Source organism: Nematostella vectensis, chromosome 15, assembly GCF_932526225.1.
Source record: "Nematostella vectensis chromosome 15, jaNemVect1.1, whole genome shotgun sequence".
Taxonomy (NCBI): domain Eukaryota; kingdom Metazoa; phylum Cnidaria; class Anthozoa; order Actiniaria; family Edwardsiidae; genus Nematostella; species Nematostella vectensis.
In genome coordinates, this window is record NC_064048.1 from 3942248 (window position 1) to 3963936 (window position 21689).

The window sequence follows — 21689 nt, forward strand, 5'->3', positions numbered from 1 at the left end:
AGGCCCGCCGAGAAGCGAAGGGGGACGAGGGGGACGAGGCTACTGTCACCCGCGGTCCACGCGATGCGCGCGCACCTATTACGTTCTCGTGTACTTTATACTTATTTCCTTTCCTTTTTCCCCTTTTTGTACTGTTTATGAAGCACACAAATGAAGATATTTCCAGTATCATTTCTTTCTTCGGCGTGCGTGCGTGTTATAATCTGACTAACCCTGGCGTTAGACAGATGTGCGAGAACCGAAAACAACAAATCCGTAAGCTGTCATCGAGGGACCCACACTTCCGGTCATGACTTCCGGTTAGCTCAAAGGTAACGGGTCGGATTTCCTTGGGCATTACACTCTGCGCAATGGCTTGGAAGGTTTTGCTGCTCGTGTTTCTCGCCGTTCCGGGTAAGCCAAGGCATAAAATTACTAGAATACATAATATCAGAATTACGATACTGCTGTTATGTCGAGCACTATACTATTGGTAGATGAAATGCTGGTGACCCCGAGGAATTGACATATATTCCTACGCAATAAGTCTTCGTGACGATGGTCAAAATTAAAACTTTTCTTTGTACGTGCGTAGGTCAGTAATCCTAACTATCTTGTCACGTGAATTAGGCTTTTCGTTCTCTTAATCATAACAGCCACGGCAGTTGCATTTGACAGTGGTCTGAGTTGCTACCTGATAAGAACAACCTAAAGTCTCTTACTATTGCCATCTTTGCATTATAAATACGGGAAAACACCCGGTCTAGTCGATCGTTAAAAATCGATACCGATTTAGAAACCGATAAATCGAAAAAAATCAATGATTTGTATCGATTTGTGTCGATATCGATTTTTAACGATTGACTAGACCGGGGAATACAATAAAATTCACTTAATTAAATGTTTTTGAGACATATGTTGATTTCAAAAATTCTTGAAAAAAGCTACGAAGAGTACCGGTTACCTATGTTTTATTTTTATCATTTTATTATTGTTATTATGGTTCTGGGAGGTTTCTTGCTCCTTGCACATTGTATTTTTATCAGAAAATAAAACGAATTTTTTTTATATATGCGCTTCGGCGGATAAGCGCCTAGCCTCTGCTTTTGGCTTTTATTACCAGCTCATGGTGATCTGCCCAAACCCGTCTTACTATCCGAGATTACCCGTGCGAAATGAACTCCCAAGATTTGGGACCTCCTAGGATTTCCTAGAATATCCTGGATTTCCTAGGATATCCTGGATATTCCTAAATATCGGGAAATCGAATTTGGAAGCATTTAGGAATATAGGTACCAAACGCGCGAGTAGTCTTTCCGTCACAAAATATTCACGGTTTCTTGTTTACTTCAAATATTTCTGACGACATAATAACCAGGTCGACAAATCGTCAGGAGTCAGGAGAAAATTCAGTTGCTTGAAACCAAGGATACCAAGGATACATAGTGGGTTGGTGGTAATGGTGTCGGTGGTGTGAAATCGTGATGATGATGATGTTGATGGTGATGGTGATGGTGATGACGATGATGATGACTGTGGTAATAATGATGAATGATGGTGATGATGGTGATGTCTATGTTGATGGCGATTATGAACATGATGGTGAGGGCGACTAAGATGATGATAATGCCGATAGTGATATTGGTAATGATGATGATGAGAATGGATGGTGGTTGTGAGAATGATGATTATTGTGCTACTCTGTGGCTGCTACGATAAAGGTAATTATCATAAATAAGATTGATAAATTGTAATGATAACGACAATAGTAATAACGCATGTTGTGATAATAGTGGTCGTACATTGTGATGTTGAACACACATTTATATTTTTCTAGCGTTTGCCATCCCACCGCCTGTAAATGACGTCTTTTCCGCTCTTAAGGACGGACCCAAGAGGTATAAACCTATCCCAGGCCTACTAGAACCAGGTCCCATAATAATTCGTGGTAATGACATAGCACAGGAATCCCCTGAGCCTGAGCAGTCTGCTGAATGCGTCATCTGTGAGTTCGCCATGTCTGAGCTGAAAAGCTTAATTGGACAAAACTCTACTCAGGTTGGTATTGAGAGTTATTTGAGAGTTGAAACTCCTTTTCTTTTTATAAATACTGTTTTAGGAGCAAGCGGCAACTCTTCGTTTGGGTCCTATGAAATTTTCCTTTGTCTGGAGACACTAATATCATCTTGTCAGCCACACCTTTGTTATTGTTTTCATTTAATATTAATATATTAAGGTACATAATGTGCCAATATCTCAAAATAACCACCTAAAAACAAAGTCTAAAACTTTATTTACCGAATTAAACCTAAAATATTGCATTGGCTTCCCCAAATCGGTCGATGGAAATAGATGCTTTTTTTTTCCATTTGGTACTTTGCTAGGATGACAAAATGGCGGCTTACAGAATCTCTCGACGAAATAGGGGGAGGGCAAGATCGCCAGTATGTGGCATAAAACAATCTACGCAGGCATTGAAAAATAGAGTGGCTTTTGTGCTTGGTGGTTTGACAACATTGATTCGTTGTCTGGTTTTGGCTTTCAAAACACGCCATTTTTGCCGTTAATTTTTTGTGTGTGACAATTGATTGTGGGTTGCGTGACGTCAAATCTATATGACGTTGCTGTGTTATATATCCATATGAATTCAGCTCAACACTCAACTCGTTGCAGGATGAGATAAAAGTTGCTCTTAACAAAGTCTGCAGTTTGTTGCCGTCATCAATTTCGAAAGAGGTATCGCAAACATTGATATTTTCATGTTTTTTTTGTTCTGTTTTGTTAAATATTTACCAGGGCCTTAGCAGGGGGTGAGGCACTAGGGGCACGTCCCCCCCCCCCAATTTTTTTTATTAGAAAATGACCAGAAGAGAGGCGTGGTTGTGCCCCCAATATTTTCTTTATGTTTCTGTATTGTGCCCCCCCCCCCCCCCCCCCAATCTGACGTGGCCTGCTACGGTTTACACATTTTCATTGGGTTATTGGTTATACCTTCCACGTTGTTTAGTGCGCCAGCTTTGTCAACACTTACGAGGAGGAAGTCTTGAAGATCCTTTCTCAAGAGCTCAACCCTGATATGGTGTGCACATCACTAGGACTTTGCTCTGGTGTCAAACAAGGTATGCTGTGAGGGGAGGCGGGCGCTATTGTACGGGATGCCTGTGGCGATATTTTGCGCGTTTTTTGCACGGGTTGCCTGTGACGTTCGTTTGGCGCACCTTTGTACGCGATACTTGTGGCGATATTCCGTGCGCTACCGACGGGATGCTTGAGGTAATATTGCTCACTTTATCGTTCGGGATATCTGTGGCGATATTTGGCGCGCTATTGTACGGGATACCTATGGCGATATTCAGCGCGCTATTGTACGGGATACCTGTGGCGATATTCAGCGCGCTATTGTACGGGATACCTGTGGCGATATAACGTGCACTATTGTACGGGATACCTTTCGCGCTATTTAGGGCGCTTTTTACGGGATACATGTGGTGACATTTAGCCCGCTATTGTATAGGATACCTGTGGCGATATTCAGCGCGCTATTGTACGGGACACCTGTGGCGATATAACGTTCGCTATTGTACGGGATACCTTTGGCGATATTTAGCGCGCTATTTAACGGGATACCTGTGGCGATATTCCGTGCGCTATTGTATGGGATACCTTTGTCGATATTTAGCCAGCTATTGTACAGGATACCTCTGGCGATGTTTAGGGCGCTATTGTACGGTATAACTGTGGCATTATTTAGCGCGCTATCGTACGGGATACATGTGGCGATATTTAGCGCGCTATTGTACGGGATACCTGTGGCGATATTCCGTGCGCTATTGTACGGGATACCTCGGGTGATATTTAGCCCGCTATTGTACGGGATACCTGTGGCGATTATTTGGCGCGCTTTTCTCGGGATACCTGTGGCATTAATGTTCCCGAGTGTTTATTTACAGCTGTGCTGGTTAAAGATGCGGCTGGTGGTGGACCGTACTGTGCCTTGTGCGAGTTCGTGATGGAAAAACTGGACAATGAGCTGAAAGACAACGCTACTGAGGTTACTAAATACAACCAACTTCCTATTTATCATCGTCCCCATTTAGATCAATAGCTGCCGTTTTACTAAATAGGGAATTGAGCTAAAAAAAACCTCGTGAGCTGAAAAGAAATGACATTGTTTTTATATTATGTCAAAGCACTGGCTAAAAGTGATAGATGTTGGTGCTGAGAAATCCGACAATTTTGGGGGCAGAAACCTATAGCATATGTAGGTGGAGTGTTTAAGGGCTTTAACCCCTTGGACTGTCAAAGAAAATTGACATGTGAAAAAGATTCCATAAAAAGGTATCCTTTTAGATACATGCCCCTACCCATCTCTTAAGCTGCGTTAAAAGTACCAGCATAAAATGAAATAGTATTTACTTTGTTTTTAATTGCCACTGAGCCAACCCATTCTTAAGCGAAAAGCGAGATTCGCCCATGCAAACAGACTTCTAACAAAACAGAAGCATAGGCTGTTTAAATATGTTTCATCGACATTATTCTAATTCCTTGTATTTAATTCATTATGACTCGCATGACGCATATCACAAGCGAAATTCTGATGATTATAATTTTCTTTGAAATTCGCATTATTATTAACAATGCACCTTACCTTGTTGTTGATGATTATATTCTTATCTCACATCAGCAAGAGATAGAGGAGGCCTTGAGCAAAGTCTGCGGCTATCTACCAAGTTCCATCAGAAGCGAAGTAAGTACGATTTTCATAAACAAGGCTCATATACATTATCATAAAAATAGGATGTGTGGTCCACATCTATCCTTAAATCTCTTTCTGATCGAACTAATATACACACAAAACCATCAAAGGTGCAAAGGCTCGATTACCCACGGCACGCAAAGGCGCATGGATTACCCACGGCGCGCAAAGGCTCATCGATTATCCACAGCACGCAAAGGTTATTGATTATCCACGGCACGCAATGGCTCATCGATTACCCACGGCACGCAAAGGCTCATCGATTACCCGCGGCGCGCAAAGGCTCATCGATTATCCACAGCGCGCAAAGGCTTATCGATTACCCACGGTGCGCAAATGATCGATTACCCACGGCACGCAAAGGCTCATCGATTACCCACAGCACGCAAAGGCTTATCGATTACCCACGGTGCGCAAATGATCGATTTCCCACGGCTCGCAAAGGCTCATCGATTACCCACGCACGCAAAGGCTCATTGATTACCCACGGCGCGCAAAGGCTTATCAATTACCCGCTGCGCGAAATGGCTCATCTATTACTCAAGGCGCGCAAAGGCTCATCGATTACCAACGGCGCGCAAAGGCTCATCGTTTACCCGTGGCGCGCAAAGGGTTATCGATTATCCACGGGGCGCAAAGGCTTATCGATTACCCACGGTGCGCAAATGATCGATTACCCACGGCACGCAAAGGCTCATCGATTACCCACACACAAAGGCTCATCGATTACCCACGGCACGCAAAGGCTCATCGATTACCCATGGCGCGCAAAGGCTCATCGATTACCCACGGCGCGCAAATGCTCGATTAGTCACGCATAGAGTCTGTGCGTGGAATTCCACTTATTGTGTGCCATGTAAAGGGTAGCAAATCTATGATTATTTCAATATATTAAGCGCATGACGGAGGAAAACAATTATGTTGACTGTGCTTTTTTCATATCCCAACCCCCCCCCCCCCCTCATTGGTGGACTGTTGTTTACAAGGTGGCCCATAAAAACCTGACATGGTCTCTTCACGTCTAACGCTATCTTTCGTTTTAAATTTCTAGTGTGATGCCCTGGTGAAGGAATATGGACCCATGATAATCCAGCTACTGGTCCAGGAATTGGATCCAAGTGTCATCTGCAAGGAGCTAGGGCTGTGCACCCAGAAAAGACAAACAGAAGGCTTAGAGGAAGCGCCTCAGCTTAATTCCGTGACCTGTGAAGTTTGCACGGTTGTTATGAGTTACCTGGACGACACCCTTAAAGAGAACGCTACAGAGGTTAGACCATTAAAAAAAAGGATTTATCAAAATTGACCTATATGTATTTAAAAAGTAAAAACCCAGACTTAAATTTCAGAAATAACGAAGCTTTGTTGATACATCTAAATTCCAGAGAATTTAAAGTGGAAAGCTCGGTGCTGTGCATCTTTCCTCCCTTGATACTTATTTGATATTTCAGGAAGAAATAAAGGAGGCTTTAGATAAAGTTTGCAGTTATTTGCCATCCTCGATTAAATCAGAGGTAAGTGTTGTAATTCAAAAAGGGACGCCACCAAACAATGCCAAGTCACACAAAAGCACCAATCTCGTCAACGTGCATAACAGGTGCACAGTGCTTATACCCTAAAGTACTAGTACAGTAACCATTATAGCCCTTAGCCTTCTTTTTGGGTTTACTGTGGTTGATGATATGACGTCACCCGAAACCCTCTTTTCCAAGTTGCCTCTCCCAAGCCCCTCTTGCCTCACGCCAGCCACATGAATCCCAAACATAACGTCAAGATCGTCGTGCTAAAGTGGAACTAAGACAGTTTTGTGTTTTGTGTTTAGTGCACCGCACTGGTGGATGAATATTCAGATGCAATTATAAATGCAATCGTATCAGGGCTCCAACCTGAAATGGTCTGCGCGGAGATTGGATTGTGTACAGGGAAGAACTTGGAAGGTGACAATTAAATGTCAGTGAAGACAGTGACGCCTAGGACAAACGCTGTTCATTTCATCATAGTTAAACAGCCTCCGTCAGCCGCCATTTTGCCATCCTAGGAAAGGACCAAGTGACAAAAAGCATCAATTTCCATCGGCGGATTTGGGGAAGGCAATGCGATTTTTTCGATTGAATTTAGCAAATAAAGTATCAAACTTTGTTTTTAGATGGTTATTTTGAGATTTTAATACATTATGTGCCTGAGGGGAATGGTTACGAAACCTGGCGAACTTCAAAGGCCGAAGTCTTTGATTGGATTTTGGCCTAGTCACATGGTTGTGTAAGTCGAGCGTACAGTTAGATGATATAGGGAGTGAACGAAGAATCGTTGCTTTGTGCTTTAATACCGCTTTTGGATCCATTTAAAACTCCTCAGTGTTGATGCAGATTCGAACCAATCCTATCATTCTTGCCGTGTAAGATCACTGAGGTTGTCCGATAGAGCTTACCCTCTGAGAAAGTTAAGCCCCGCTCGGTACTTGTATAAATACATGTGGCTGTATAAAACTATTGACTATGTAGTTTATGTATACTGTCGAAATGCAAAAGAGCATAGAACTATCGAATTGTTTTATTTGCATGCATTGTACACGAAAAGAACGGCGTCTAAACTAGGCCTGAGACAGACGGACAGACAGATTGCAAAAAAGGCTATGAAGCAGGCGAGTACCCAGGGGGGTGCGAAGGGTGCGCGTGCACCCCCCCTTGGCGGCCAAAAAGTGGGTCATTTCTTCTTCTGAAGGAATCTTCAAATACTATGCTTTTTCCATATGATATTTAATGACTGCCCTCCCCCCCCCCCCCCCCCCCCCCCCCCCCCGCACCTCAGCCAATCCTGGGTACGCGCTTGATGAAAGGTTATAAAACATATCTTTTATTACTGACACAAATATATCAATTGTTTCTTATCACCGTATCTTTTACATTGCAGCACAAGAAAGCAAAACGGAATGCAAGTTCTGCGTAGGCCTTTTGACAGAAGTGTTCAAGAATAACGCCACAGCGGTAAGACAATGGCCAATGTATACCAATGTATACCAATGTATACCAATGTATACCAATGTATACCAATGTATACCAATGTATACCAATGTATACCAATGTATACCAATGTATACCAATGTATACCAATGTATACCAATGTATACCAATGTATACCAATGTATACCAATGTATACCAATGTATACCAATGCATACCAATGCAGTGGCGGATCTAGGATTAGAAGGGGGGAGGTTACCTGTTTGAAAGTCTGTCGCGATTTTTTTAGATTTTATGGAATATATATTTCATGTTACCAATACTTCTACAAAATGTCGAGAATACTTTTATTTTCCCGGTTTTGTTAAAATTGCTTTTGTTACTTATATTAAAGTTTTGAATTACAGAAAACAGCTCCTCTTACTATCTGGAGGAATACTCCTCTTACTATCTGGAGGAATAACGCCATCCGCCATGGTTGCGCTGCCATAAAACGCCTACGGACCTCCATTCTGTCGATCAAGACTGTTTTGTTAAATAATATGAATCCGAATCTGTCAGACGAATCTTTAAAGTGGCGCAAAAAATCAATAATGCAAACGAGATGTGCATTCAACTAGCGAAGTAAATCCTTCAATTCTATTCTCAAGCAAATAACAAAAGCAAAATAACAAACAAAGAAAAACAATATAAAAGCAATTACATTTCTCAAAAGTATTCCAGTATTCAGAACAAAAGTGTCGCATTAGTTTGATCCATAGCCTTCAATGATGAAGATCCTATCTGTTTAGGAACAAGCCCTGCAATCTCTGAAGCGAGTGTGCGCTCTTATTCCGGATAGCCCCTACCGCACCCAGGTATGTACCATGATCTAACTACCCATTACACCTTTTTCTTTTCATTACCAAGAAATACGCATTCATTTTAGCCTAAATTACAAACATTTACGCCGATGTACTGTCATTTAAGCGAAAGTAAAATCATTCGAACTAAAAGGAAATACATTAACGAACTTTACATAATTGAGTGCACACAATTGCATTTTCTTCACATTCATTTACACTATTCGACAACCAGGAATAAAAAATCTATTTTTATTTGCGCGTTGATACATAACAATAACACAAACAAAATATCAATAATACAAGACCTCGCAATCAATACAGTAAACGAAATATTCATCAACATTTTTATTACAGCAAGTGCAAACAATAGTATTTTGTGAAAGTCATTTGCATGCTTCTTACAAACATTAGCGCCTCCGTACAAACAATAAGCCCTTTATGACAAACAATATTCTAAAATAATTATTTAATTACTTATCGTTTATTTGTGCCCTAATAATGCACATACATGCAAAATAAATGATACTAGTTCTCAAAAATCACCCTTCGATCATTTTGCCGTTGAGGCAGCGTGGTAGATAGGTTTGCATGAACCTATACCATTCGCCACATTATGGCAGTGTGATGGTGTTGATGTTTCGTTGAAGCGCTTCCAGGGTTAAGAAACGGACTGTAGGACGGCAACATTTTTGTTTCTGTATTTGGGCCCGGGTTAAAACGGCGAAATTATCGAATATTAATTTTTTAGCGCTAGTATCATTTATTTTGACTGTATGTGCATTATAAGGGCACAAAAAAACGAGAAGTAATTGAATAATTATTTTAGGATATTGTATAGGATATGCTGCAATAGTTGTTCTAACTGCTGCTTCAGTTGTTGCCATATGCTGCAATAGTTGTTCTTACTGCTGCTTCAGTTGTTGCCATATGCTGCAATAGTTGTTCTTACTGCTGCTTCAGTTGTTGCCATATGCTGCAATAGTTGTTCTAACTTCTGCTTCAGTTGTTGCCATATGCGGCTGTTGTTGCCTTTGCAATCGTCGTCGTTGTAATTGTTCTTATTGTTAATTATGCCCTCTTTTTGTACCTTTTTCCTTTTTTTCTGCAGTGTGACAAACTCGCCACTGTGGGGGAGCGGATATTCAACCTGTTGATGCTACTTGGCCCCCAAAAAGCCTGCGAACTCATCAAAGTCTGTCCAGCGTCTAACCTTTTGCAAGGTAAAGCTATTCCCTTTAATACGCGTGACCACTCACTTTTGAACGTTTTTTGGTCGCCCCTAATAGAAGGATTTAAATGAGCGTTTTAAGCGTTTCCCTTATTTGCGACTTGTTTTCATTTTATCCTTTATTTTCTACATACGCGTGACCGTGCACGTGGGTGAGCGTGATCATATACCTGAATAAGCGTGACTATACATGTGAATTGTCACGCTCACCCACGTGCATGGTCACGCTCATCCATACACTTGGATGGTTGTGAACGTTACACGTGGATGAGCGTGACCGTGCACGTGGGTCAACGCGATCATACACGTGAATACGCGTGACTATACACGTGAATAAGCGTGACCATGAACGTTGATTAGCGTGACCATACACGTGAAAGGGCGTGACCATTACAGGTGAATGAGCGTGGCCATTACACGCGGATAAGCGTGATCACGTTATCAAACACCATACACGTAAATGACATATCATCAGCTAATATCACGCTCTTTCCTCTGTATCCATTGCAGAGATGAGGAAGCCATTCGACATGGTATCATCCGTGATAGCGAGTACGTCGCTTGACAGAATCTCATCCATAATGACCGTGAAAGGGAACATATCATGCAAGGTGTGCATTGCTGTAATTGACGGCTTCAAGGAAATCGCCGCTGAGAACCGAACTCAGGTATGATGTACGCCTATCTAAGGTTTGTAATACGAGATATTTTCTTTCCAACTATCCTCCATTTTAAGCCCCATCTACACTAACAGTTTTTAGTTGACAACTATATTCGTTGGCATCTACACTAACATTATTCCATGTGTGACATTTTTTAATTGCCGAGAAAAAGCAAACCTGCTAGCTTTTGAACAACTATAGTTGCCACATAAAAATTGCCGACTTTGCTCCATCTACACTAGCAAATAAAAATTGTAACATAAAAATTGTCAACTAAAAGTTGTTAGTGTAGATGGGGCTTTACTCTCACTCACTCCACTCCCTCGCTGACTCTCTACCCCCCCCCCCCCCCCCCACACACACACAATATGCAACTTGGGAACGCATCCAGGTTTTCTCGAAGGGGGTAAGGGTCATTATCTTAAATTCCCTTAAAGACCCCACCCAAAAGAGAGGGGACACCAGTCCTCTTGATCCGCCGCTGCCGCTTAAACCTTAACCTCGTCGTCAATTAAACAAAAGACGCCGTTAACATTTTTTTTTACAGAAAAGTCTTGAAACATTGATGAAGTTGGTTTGCATTTACATGCTGCCTATCTACAAAGAGGTATAAATTAATTATCAGACTTTGATGTTATTGTTTTAAGAAGTAAAGAAAAAGTCGCGTTTTTGTTGAAATTTCAGTGCACGGCATTTATTGATGACAACCTGCCCAAGCTTTTCAAGTTGATCGAGAACCTGAACTCCAAACAGATCTGTCAGGTAATTCACGTGGACGTCACGTGACCAAGCATAATAGGCAACGTAACCTTATACACGTGACTATGAACATGAGTGGCACGTGACCGCACTACACACGTCAGAAATAACACGTAACACCACAGACGTCGCCATGCAAATTAAAGTCTTGTGACCACACATACGTGGCCATGCACGCGAAAGACACGTGACCATGCTATACTTGACAAGACACACAATACGTGACCACACACGTGGAGTTCTTAACTTTGGATGAATTATTCCTTACATTAGGATATCGGAGCGTGTCCCAAGCTGTCATTCAAGTTCACTGACATACGCTGCCACCTTGGTGCCGTGTACCGCTGTTCCAGTCGGGCAGCCGCAAAACGATGCGACGTGAGTATACTAAGGGGAGAGGGCTAGGGGGTTGTGAGACATGGTAGGGAACTGTGGAGATATGAGTAAAGCAACCGCAAAGCGACGCAATTTGAGTATACTAAGGGGAGAGGGGTGGGGAGACATAAGAGTGGGCGGTGGAGATAAGTAAAGCAGCCGAAAAGCGATGCGACGTGGGTATACTAAGGGGGGATGGGTGGGGGCTGGGAGACAATCGGGAACGATGGAGATAAGTAATTTAAGTATACTAAGGGGGGAGGGGCCGAGGGATATATGGGAAGGCGGCGGAAATCAGCCGGGCATCAAAGCATTGCAATCTGGTTTTAAGGGAAAGCAGCAGAAAACTATAAGCTTAAGGTTCGCGGAACAGTTGATTATCTATTTCAACCAGCGATTATGCCTTGTCTAATTCGTCTGGTGATTTTATTTTCAGTCTCTGAGTTACTGCAAGAAGTACGTATGGAACGAGTGAAGTTCAACAAAGCCGCGACCAATCAGAATAAAAAAAAAGATTATATAAGCATTAGCCAATCCAATCAAGCACCGCTTTTATCAGCTGTCAATCATAATTAGCGAAGAATTTAAACCATTTAGCTGTTTAGTGAAAAGTAAAATCACAGCGGGAATAAGGGAATGATGATTTTCAGTGTGCTATTTACTAGTTGAGCGCAGCTCTATTAATTTCGTTAGTGATACCACAATTCATCAAAATGGTACTTTTTGGGTTTTGCTTGGGTTTGCTTTAATAAAAAAATATTACACATATCGTTGTCATATAATTTTTTAGGCCATTTCTCATACATTTGTATGGGATCAGTTGGGCATCACGTACTCTGTATCTTTTATATTGTACCTATTATTGTCCGCAAATACAGGTAGGTGATAGGTAGGGTTTGAGTCTCGGCGATGACATGATGGAAAATCCTTTAATTGTAAAATGGCAAAAAAAATAATTATAAATATAAGCGTAAATTTGAGAAATATAGAACCGCAGCCGTGATAAAGATTCCTAAAAATAAACCATAACCCCAAAACGTCTATTTTTGACCGTCGAGCTACAAATTGAAGCTTACCGCATTAAAATTTGAACAGTCCTATTTGATATTTTGGTTACTGTTGTTCGTTTAGTACTTATAGGAATTCTAGACCATAAAATTTTATTTGGAATGAGCTTGTTTGAAACTTTTTTTTTCCCATCATTTCATCATCGGCAATGGGTTACTGCTATGTACTTGATTGCACGTCAAACGAGTAACTACTGCTATACACGACAAGCGATCGCTAAAATAATCTTTATTTTCGACTTGGACTTGTAGTTGACAATAATGCCTTAATAACAAATATATATTTGAAGACTCGGGAGGTGGCCAAATCAGATTGTATAACATAATGAATGAAAGGTATATTAGGATGGATGTAGGTAGGCGCGTATACGGACAGGATTTGTCGAGAGAGGTGGGGGGGGGGGTGTGGATTGGGTATCTTATTCTTCAATAAGAAATGACCCACTACTTGGGACTGGTAGGCGTTGGTTAATGGTAGATATATACTCGATCACGACAACAGAAAAACATATAGGTAGCTAAAAAATGATAATTTATAGTATAAAAGCTAGTAATATATACACCAGATGTCTCCATAGCCTCCAGGAAATGCCCTCGTTTCCTTGTTATGTAAGGTGTTCGCCCTCGTTTCCTTGTTATGTAAGGTGTTTGCCCTCGTTTCCTTGTTATGTAAGGTGTTTGCCCTCGTTTCCTTGTTATGTAAGGTGTTCGCCCTCGTTTCCTTGTTATGTAAGGTGTTTGCCCTCGTTTCCTTGTTATGTAAGGTGTTTGAGAGCCACTATCATCGCTGCCAGCAGATAGCTGAACAACCCAAGCGGTGTCACGAGACTTGAGCTTGACCACACACCTAAAATCACATTGAAAACCCGTTGATCCGGTTTGCATGAGAAAATGTTGTGGGCTAGTGGCCGATTCCTCATATGAAACACCCTAACTGCCTACTTACGGTTTTTTTGTTTCTTTTACGCGTTAACATGAAGGATTCGGGATTATTACGTTTTAGTTTACAGCCATCTCGAAAACGAGGTCCGAACACAAACTCGTTCCCAGAGCCCCTTCGGTCACAGGCATGTTGCCCCCGAAAAAAAAAAGACATGTAGCTGCATGTTACCTTGGTTAATTCTAAACTTGATCTGACTCGGGACAATGCACGATTCCTCTGTTGAAATAAAAGAAAGAAACATGAAATCGCCCCCTGCCAAATAAAATGACCCTACGGAGCATCAGTACTTTTTAAGATTCATGCGTTATAAAAGCCTTGTAAAAACGAGGAAACGAGTATTTTTTCTTATATGGCGAACATTCTAGCATCGCAAGGCATGCTGGGTACGCGCCATACAAGACATGCAATGCGTGTTGTACACAGTTGAAAAAAGTTCGCAAACATGCGTACATGGACCCACTACTCTGCGAGCACTGTTGACTTTGAGGAAGCCCTGGCTTTATCCCGGGCCCTTTGATAATAAGCAATTGGGAGTTGACTTTTTTTGCCTTGAAAGCGCTTTACAGCTATTAAAGGAGGAAAGGACGTATGGAGTAGGAAATCATTTGACAAGATTTTTTCACAGGACAATTAATATTATAATATTTATGATATTATAATATGAATATGTGTTAGAATGCATTATTGAATACTGCAGCATCACCCATTTGTGTACGGTACTTTACGGTAATAATTTCTTCATGTAAGGTACATAAAATGTCATTATTTTGGGCGTGGCCAAAATGGGGGATGGGGGTAAATAAGCTTCCCTCTGACCTGCGCAGTTGAACTCCGCGTCGCCTCCATAGACCGCCAGGTAGATTGGCGGACAATCAGTCCGGTTATACCCTATTTATGGGGAGAGATTGCGTTACATTCTATAAATGGAGAGAGATTGCGTTACACCCTATATATGGAGAGAGATTGCGTTACATTCTTTATATGGAGAGAGATTGCGTTATTCTTATTGACACACTTAAATTTACCGTGCACGTGTACGCTGGCTTGAGATGGGATTGCGTTACTCTTCGTGACTTAAACAGGAATGTATCGCTCATGGCTTACTGTGCGGTTTCCTTCCTTAACACAGCAAACACAAACATTTTCTGCATGTATACCCTAATTACAGTAGATATGGGATTGGGTTTCATCTCGTGATACATGTCCAATCGGAGCACGTAGGCTGGTTTGATCTGGGATTGCGTTACTAAGGACTCAGCTGCTGCCTTGCGAAATGAGATCACGTTACTCACCGTGACAAGGGTCAGAAACTCTCAATTTCATTGTCTCGCCTACACCTAAACACAAAGAAGAAAGTAGTGAGATTCGCATATAACGTAACATGCGTGATGTGCTAAGTGTAACGTGACCCGACGTGATACTTGGTTGCAATATACACAATACGAGGCGTGACATGACGGCTACGTTACAGCGCAAGTGTGACAAAAGTGATCTGAGCATGGTGATTTGACATGAGTGGCATGACATGCATGATATGCATGGGTGACGCGATGTGCGTGACATAACTTGCATTATGTGTCATGGGCGATAGGACATAGATGATGTGACAAAGGTGACGTGACATTTATAACGTGACATTTATAACGTGACATGCATGCTGTGACATGGGTGACGCGACATTGAAATTGCTTACTGAGCGGGTCGATTTTGTAGAGGTAGCTGTCCGGTCCTGGTGTTGGATCTTTGCGTGACGCATAGATGGCGACAGTCCCGTACACTGGCGTGACCTATAACACAATCACCTGATAGTCAGTCATGTCATACAAGGAGATATCTCTGTATCACGCAATGTCATGCTAGATTATGCCTGTGTCATGCAAGGAGATGAGTCTACGTCACGCAAGACGGTGTCATTGTCACGCAAGGAGACATGGCTATGACACGCAAGATGATGCATTTATGTCACGCTGGTGACGCTTCTATGTCACGCAAGATGATGTATATGTCAAGCAAGAAGATGTTTATGTGTCACGTTTATGTGTCACGTTTATGTGTCACGTTTATGTGTCAATGTCAATGTAAATTACGCCTGTGTCACGCAAGAACATGTGACTGTGTCACGAAAGGTGATGTGTTTATGTCACGCTATGTTATGCTTATGTCACGCAAGGAGATGAGTCTGTCACGCACGGTGATGCGCCTTTGTCCTGCAAGGCGATGCGTCTATCTCACGCTACACTATGCCTGTGTCACGCAAGGAGATGAGTCTATGTCACGCAAGGTGACGCGCCTATGTCACGCACGGCGATGCGCCTGTGTCATGCAAGCGTCTGTGGATAAACTTACGTCAATGACGATGTCAGGAATCCCGTAGAACCAGGATGAAGGCAGCACGAAGTATCGCGGTCTCTTGGGGGACACGAAGGCGGAGATGACCGTGTGGTTTGCACCGGGACGGAAATCAAGCTCCATCTCCAACGGGGCTACAAGCGACAAGAGTCACTTTCATTAAAGCCTGAAGATTTTTTTATGCTAATGTTTGCGGTGTTTATGTTTACGTTCTACTGGTGTTTACTTCTTACTAATTTTTGCGGTCTATATTTTTACGCTCTCTTAATGTTTGCGGTCTATATGTTTACGTTCTACTAATGTTTACGGTCTACTGATGTTTGCGGTGTAATATTTGCGGTTTATATGTTTACATTCTACTAATGTTTGCGGTCTATATGTTTACGTTCTACTAATGTTTACGGTCTACTGATGTTTGCGGTGTAATATTTGCGGTTTATATGTTCACATTCTACTAATGTTTGCGGTCTATATGTTTACGTTCTCTTAATGCTTACGGTCTACTGATGTTTGCGGTGTAATGCTTGCGGTCTATATGTTTACGTTCTACTAATGCTTACGGCCTACTGATGTTCGCGGTGTAATATTTGCGGTCTATATGTTTACATTCTACTAAATGTTTGCGGTCTATATGTTCACGTTCAATGCTTACGGTTTACTGATGTTTGCGGTGTAATGTTTGCGGTCTATATCTTTACGTTCTATTCATGCGGTCTTTATGTTAACGCTTTACTGGTGTTTTACTGTTGTTCGCGGTCTATATTTTTACGGTCTATTTATACCTTCTACTGTACCTGCGGTCTACTGGTGTTTGCGGTCTATATGTTTATAGTATATTGATGTTTACGCTCTACTGGTGGTAACGGTCTACTAATGTTTACGTTCTACTGGTGTTTACGTTCTACTGGTGTTTTCGGTCATACTAATGTTTGCTGTCTACTGGTGTTTACGTTCTACTGGTGTTTTCGGTCTGCTTATGTTTACGTTCTACTGGTGTTTTCGGTCTACTAATGTTTACGTTCTACTGGTGATTTCGGTCTGCTAATGTTTTCGTTCTACTGGTGTTTTCGGTCTACTGGTGTTTGCGTTCTACTGGTGTTTTCGGTCTGCTAATGTTTACGTTCTACTGGTGTTTTCGGTCTGCTAATGTTTGCTGTCTACTGGTGTTTTCGTGCTACTGATGTTTACGGTCTGCATGTTAACAATTTTGCGGTCTATTCTTCTTACAGTCGCAGGTTGTCTTCTGAATAGACTTGACAAGCCTGATGAGCTGATCAAAGTCGTCGGCGTAGAACACGTGCTTGACGTCAGGGTCGCTGGCGATCAATTCTACTGGCGTTTACGTTCTTCTGGTGTTTACGTTCCACTGGTGTTTACGTTCTACTGATGTTTACGTTCCACTGGTGTTAACGTTCCACTGGTGTTTACGTTCTACTGGTGTTTACGTTCTCTGATATTTACGTTCTTCTGGTGTTTTCGATCTGCTAATGTTTACCTTCCACTGGTGTTTACGTTCTACTGGTGTTTACGTTCTACTGGTGTTTACGTTCTACTTATGTTAACGTTCTTCTGGTGTTTTCGGTCTGCTAATGTTTACGTTCCACTGGTGTTTACGTTCTACTGGTGTTTACGTTCTACTGGTGTTTACGTTCCACTGGTGTTTACGTTCTACTGGTGTTTACGTTCTACTGGTGTTTACGTTCTACTTATGTTAACGTTCTTCTGGTGTTTTCGGTCTGCTAATGTTTACGTTCCACTGGTTTTACGTTCCACTGGTGTTTACGTTCTACTGGTGTTTACGTTCCACTGGTGTTTACGTTCTACTGGTGTTTACGTTCTACTGGTGTTTACGTTCTACTTATGTTAACGTTCTTCTGGTGTTTTCGGTCTGCTAATGTTTACCTTCCACTGGTGTTTACGTTCTACTGGTGTTTACGTTCTACTGGTGTTTTCGGTCTGCTAATGTTTGCTGTCTACTGGTGTTTTCGTGCTACTGATGTTTACGGTCTGCATGTCTGAGGTTAACAAGTTTGCGGTCTATTCTTCTTACAGTCGCAGGTTGTCTTCTGAATAGACTTGACAAGCCTGATGAGCTGATCAAAGTCGTCGGCGTAGAACACGTGCTTGACGTCAGGGTCGCTGGCGATCAATTGTAGCTCGGACTTTTCGATGTTCGAGCCCACTCCGACTGCCAGTGAGATCAGACCTACAGCAGATGACGCAGGTTTTATACTTGTAATAAGGGAACGTGTTCTATTGTACTTTGTGACAGAAATATGCATATTGCACGCGACATGTGCTATTGTGTGAAAGCGGATATCTGGTATGACACGCATGACAAGAAATATGTGACGTGACAATGCGTTACATTGTAACGCAACACTGTGGATAGGGATTGCCTGACTTGACAACATGCGTGGAGGATCTGTCATGTGAGAGAAGCGACACAAGGCCTGATAGGGATTGCGTGTCATTTCATGATTGAACTTGTGTGGCAGGGAAATGTGGCGTGACACGCTTGACAGGAAATGTGTGACGTAGTATGCATGACAATAAATTTGTGACGAACATGCGTGACCGATATTGCGTGACGTACCTGAGATATCGTTGTTGATTCTCTTTACAGCGTTTTTAAGAGCGTTTTGTCCCTGGTCGTTGGACTTGCCGTCTGTCAGTAGGACCATGATTGGCACAACGCTCCTCTGGGCACCCCCCTCAGTAGCTGCTGCGCCTTGAGCCGGACCCAAGATCTCATCATTCGCCATGTTGATCGCCTTTGCAGTATGGGTGCTACCCTCTGCAAGGGCAATAGGATAAGAATTGATATTTGACGGTTCGGTGGCGACTGTTAACGGTAGCTACCCCGTGGCTCACGAACCGACGTCGGTGCGCTAGCCGAAGCATTTCGGGGTAAGCTTCGGATTTTACGATTACTTCACGACAGCATCCCTAATTAGATACAAATATAAAATATCGAATTCATCGATCCATGTTTGGCCTTACGTCTATACAGGAGTCTGCTGACCGAACACTGCAGTCTTGACTTGGAGTCGTAATCGGAAAGTTTCACTTCTAGCCTCGGGTCAGTGGAAAACGTCACGACGGCAACCCGAGTCTGGTACGGAGATATATCGAATGCATCGATTACTTTCCTAAAAAAGGTAAATGTGAAACCGGTAATAGCTGTGCTGTCACAGTAATCATAATTTTGGTAAAGGAAGCAATAGCAACGATGGCAAGTCCTGGGACACGAGATAGTGGTTCTGAAAGAACAAGATTACAAGGATGGTGATGGCCAAGACGTTCCTTTGTTGTTGTTGATGATGAAAATATGATGATGTTGATTGACATGATGTTAAATGTTATGTTGATGGGCGTGAATGTGAGTATCATAGTTAGGTTGATACATCTGAAGTCGAAGGTGTTATCGATTTTGTTGCTACTACTTCAAAGGTGATGATAACGATGGTGATCATCATTTATTTATTTATCCTTTCACTTGATAAATTTACTATGTAATTACATTGATATTATGAGCAAATGGAAAGGATTCTAAAGGAAGTAAACTTGTAATTATATAATCCTTTTATAGTTTTTTTTATACTGGGGTTGGGGGTTTCCATATGTTAAATATGGATAGACAAGGGAATAGTAAAGTGTCATTAAAGCTTTCTGTGGAAAATAGCGACTTATATATCTTATTATTCCTATGTTCTTTGCTATTTTCTTGCATACGATGTTATTGTGATTTTGCCAATTTAGTTTTGAGTCTAGATACCAAGAAATATAAATGAATCCACCTGTTCAATTTCTTATTAATTGTAACATTTAAATTTCCTGGTTCTATATTTCTAGTTTTCGATCTATTTCTAGCTTTATCATGATTGAAAAGTTGATATTTTGTTTTCTTTATGTGATGATGATTATAATGATGATGATGACCTATTATTATTTATGATGATGGTGATGATGATGATGTTGACGAAGATGATGATGATGATTGATGAATATGATGACCAATGATTATTGATGACGATGACCCATGATGATGTTAAGGACATTATTGGGCTAAAAATAGCTGTACATCCTTACGTGACAAATGTTTTTTCCTTCTCGTAGTTGTGTCTGTTGATACTTCCCGACTCATCCATCACGAAAACCAGGTTGGCTGGCAACTCACAGTCTGGAGGAAAAGGGAAAGTACGCACACCCTTGACAAGCGGATCTACATCGGAGACTGGGATTGGAAGGGGGGGGAGGGCGTGGTCTGTTGGAAAAGGGAAAGTCCTGTACACCCTTGACAAGCGGATCAACGTGTGAGAATGGGTGGGGGGGGGGGGGAGTAAGGCAGTAGAGAAACAAGATTTTGATACCCCTCACTAGCGGATCAACGTGTGAGAATGGGTGGGGGGCGTGCTCTGTGGAAAAAGGAAAGTTTTACACCAGTCCCTTGTAGATTTAGTTTGAAGAGGGAGGGTGGTCTGTTGAAAAAAACTTCCGTTCAGTAGCGAGTCTACGTGAAGGGGGAAACGGTCTGTAGGAAAATGGAAAGTTTTACACCGTTCTAAAGGGGATCTAAGTGAAAGAAGGGGACACTGGTTGTGGAAAACGAGAATTTAACCCCTTTTTTAGGACATCAACGTATGAGAATGGGACGGGTCTGTTGAAAACGTAAGTATTTCAAAACAACCTTGACTATCTGATCAACGTGGAAGAGGGGGGAGGGGGGCGGGACTAGTCCAGCTACCCTCTAGGGGTGCCTAGAGGCTATCCTCTAAGTGCATTGTGGACTGCATAGAAAATGAAACCCTTAGTTTGTCGAGGGTGGGACAGAGAAAAAAAAATGGCAAGTTTCCCAAAATAAGGTCTGGTTTACTTCGGTGAGCTTGAATTTTTGCATAGAGGTTCCTTATGTTATGTTACCAACATATCAAAAAGTGTTTTCTTTCTAATGGATTCGTCTTCGAGATACGAGGCTTGAAGTGCAATTTTCAATTTTCTGATCAGAAATTAAGCCAACTTTGCTCACTAATATCTAAATTTTATATCTTCTTAATGTCTTTAAAATTTGGAATTAAGAATTTGGTCAGAGGAACTCCTTGTATGCGGAATCTTGAGCGTATTTATTGAGAATTGGAAAATTTCATGCCATTTCTTTACTCGAGGGTGTTGTTTATTCGGGCTAGATGAGTGAAGCATACAAAAATGATGATGTATGGTTGATAAACGTATGTTATAGTGTGTGAAAAACCGTGGTGGTTTACCTTGGCCGGTGAATTGAGTGCAGTCTTTATTCTTGTGAATTGTCTCTGTGGAATAAAAATGCATGACGTTAGAAGTAAAGTAACAAATGGCATTGCTGACCTCAAACATAAAACGTTTTATGATTGACACAAACATCAAAATCAAAGTATGATTAAGAGCGGTTTGGTCTACCTGTGGTGATGCAATTCTTATTCGCGCTTAATTTGAGCTCAAGAAAACTGAAAATAAAATCTGCAAAAACGTGTGGAATTATGCACGCATGCGCACGCCAAAATCTATGACTCTCTTGTCGGTGAGACCACAGGTAAACCGTACTTAGTAAGATTTCGTTACCAAGTTGAGGAAAAAATTTCTTCGCGGTTTCCTTAGCGATGTTGTTGATCTGTCCCTTCCCAACTTTCGGAAGACTGGATTGGTTCTTGTAGTAGAACGCGTAGCTGAACGTCGCCGTCTGATGGGAGATCTGCGACTCGCTCAAGATGGACTTAAGCTTGGTGTACCGGTT

The 21689-nt window shown here is 41.9% G+C and overlaps 2 protein-coding genes across 3 annotated transcripts in view; one reads left to right on the forward strand and one right to left on the reverse strand.

Moving 5' to 3' along the window:
• The first annotated feature begins 236 nt into the window (after positions 1-236).
• On the forward strand, positions 237-12326 carry LOC116619953 (prosaposin). 2 transcript variants are annotated; one of them, XM_048722697.1, is made up of 17 exons: positions 237-393; positions 1817-2037; positions 2653-2715; positions 2987-3098; positions 3930-4030; positions 4664-4726; positions 5787-6002; positions 6184-6246; positions 6555-6669; positions 7643-7716; positions 8483-8548; positions 9645-9756; positions 10275-10432; positions 10974-11033; positions 11111-11188; positions 11459-11563; positions 11997-12326. In XM_048722697.1, exons 1-17 carry the CDS (start codon positions 351-353, stop codon positions 12033-12035), a joined length of 1689 nt encoding a protein of 562 aa, XP_048578654.1. In that variant the 5' UTR covers positions 237-350; the 3' UTR covers positions 12036-12326. The 2 variants fall into 2 exon arrangements, with proteins under 2 accessions (XP_048578654.1, XP_048578655.1); XM_048722698.1 differs by lacking the exon at positions 10974-11033.
• Positions 12327-12839: 513 nt separating this feature from the next.
• The window catches only part of LOC5515670, a 17071-nt gene continuing 8221 nt past the window's right edge, over positions 12840-21689 (reverse strand). Inside the window, exons 7-18 of the mRNA XM_048722696.1 lie at positions 21518-21689; positions 21184-21228; positions 20012-20102; positions 18923-19071; positions 18516-18716; positions 17970-18125; positions 15917-16053; positions 15264-15357; positions 14863-14907; positions 14387-14458; positions 13739-13786; positions 12840-13474 (exon numbers count right to left, since the gene is read on the reverse strand). The exon at positions 21518-21689 is cut by the window's right edge and continues 4 nt beyond it. Of these exons, the coding sequence (XP_048578653.1) occupies positions 13383-13474; positions 13739-13786; positions 14387-14458; positions 14863-14907; positions 15264-15357; positions 15917-16053; positions 17970-18125; positions 18516-18716; positions 18923-19071; positions 20012-20102; positions 21184-21228; positions 21518-21689 (1302 nt within the window). The 3' untranslated portion in view covers positions 12840-13382. The remainder of the gene's footprint in view (positions 13475-13738; positions 13787-14386; positions 14459-14862; positions 14908-15263; positions 15358-15916; positions 16054-17969; positions 18126-18515; positions 18717-18922; positions 19072-20011; positions 20103-21183; positions 21229-21517) is intronic.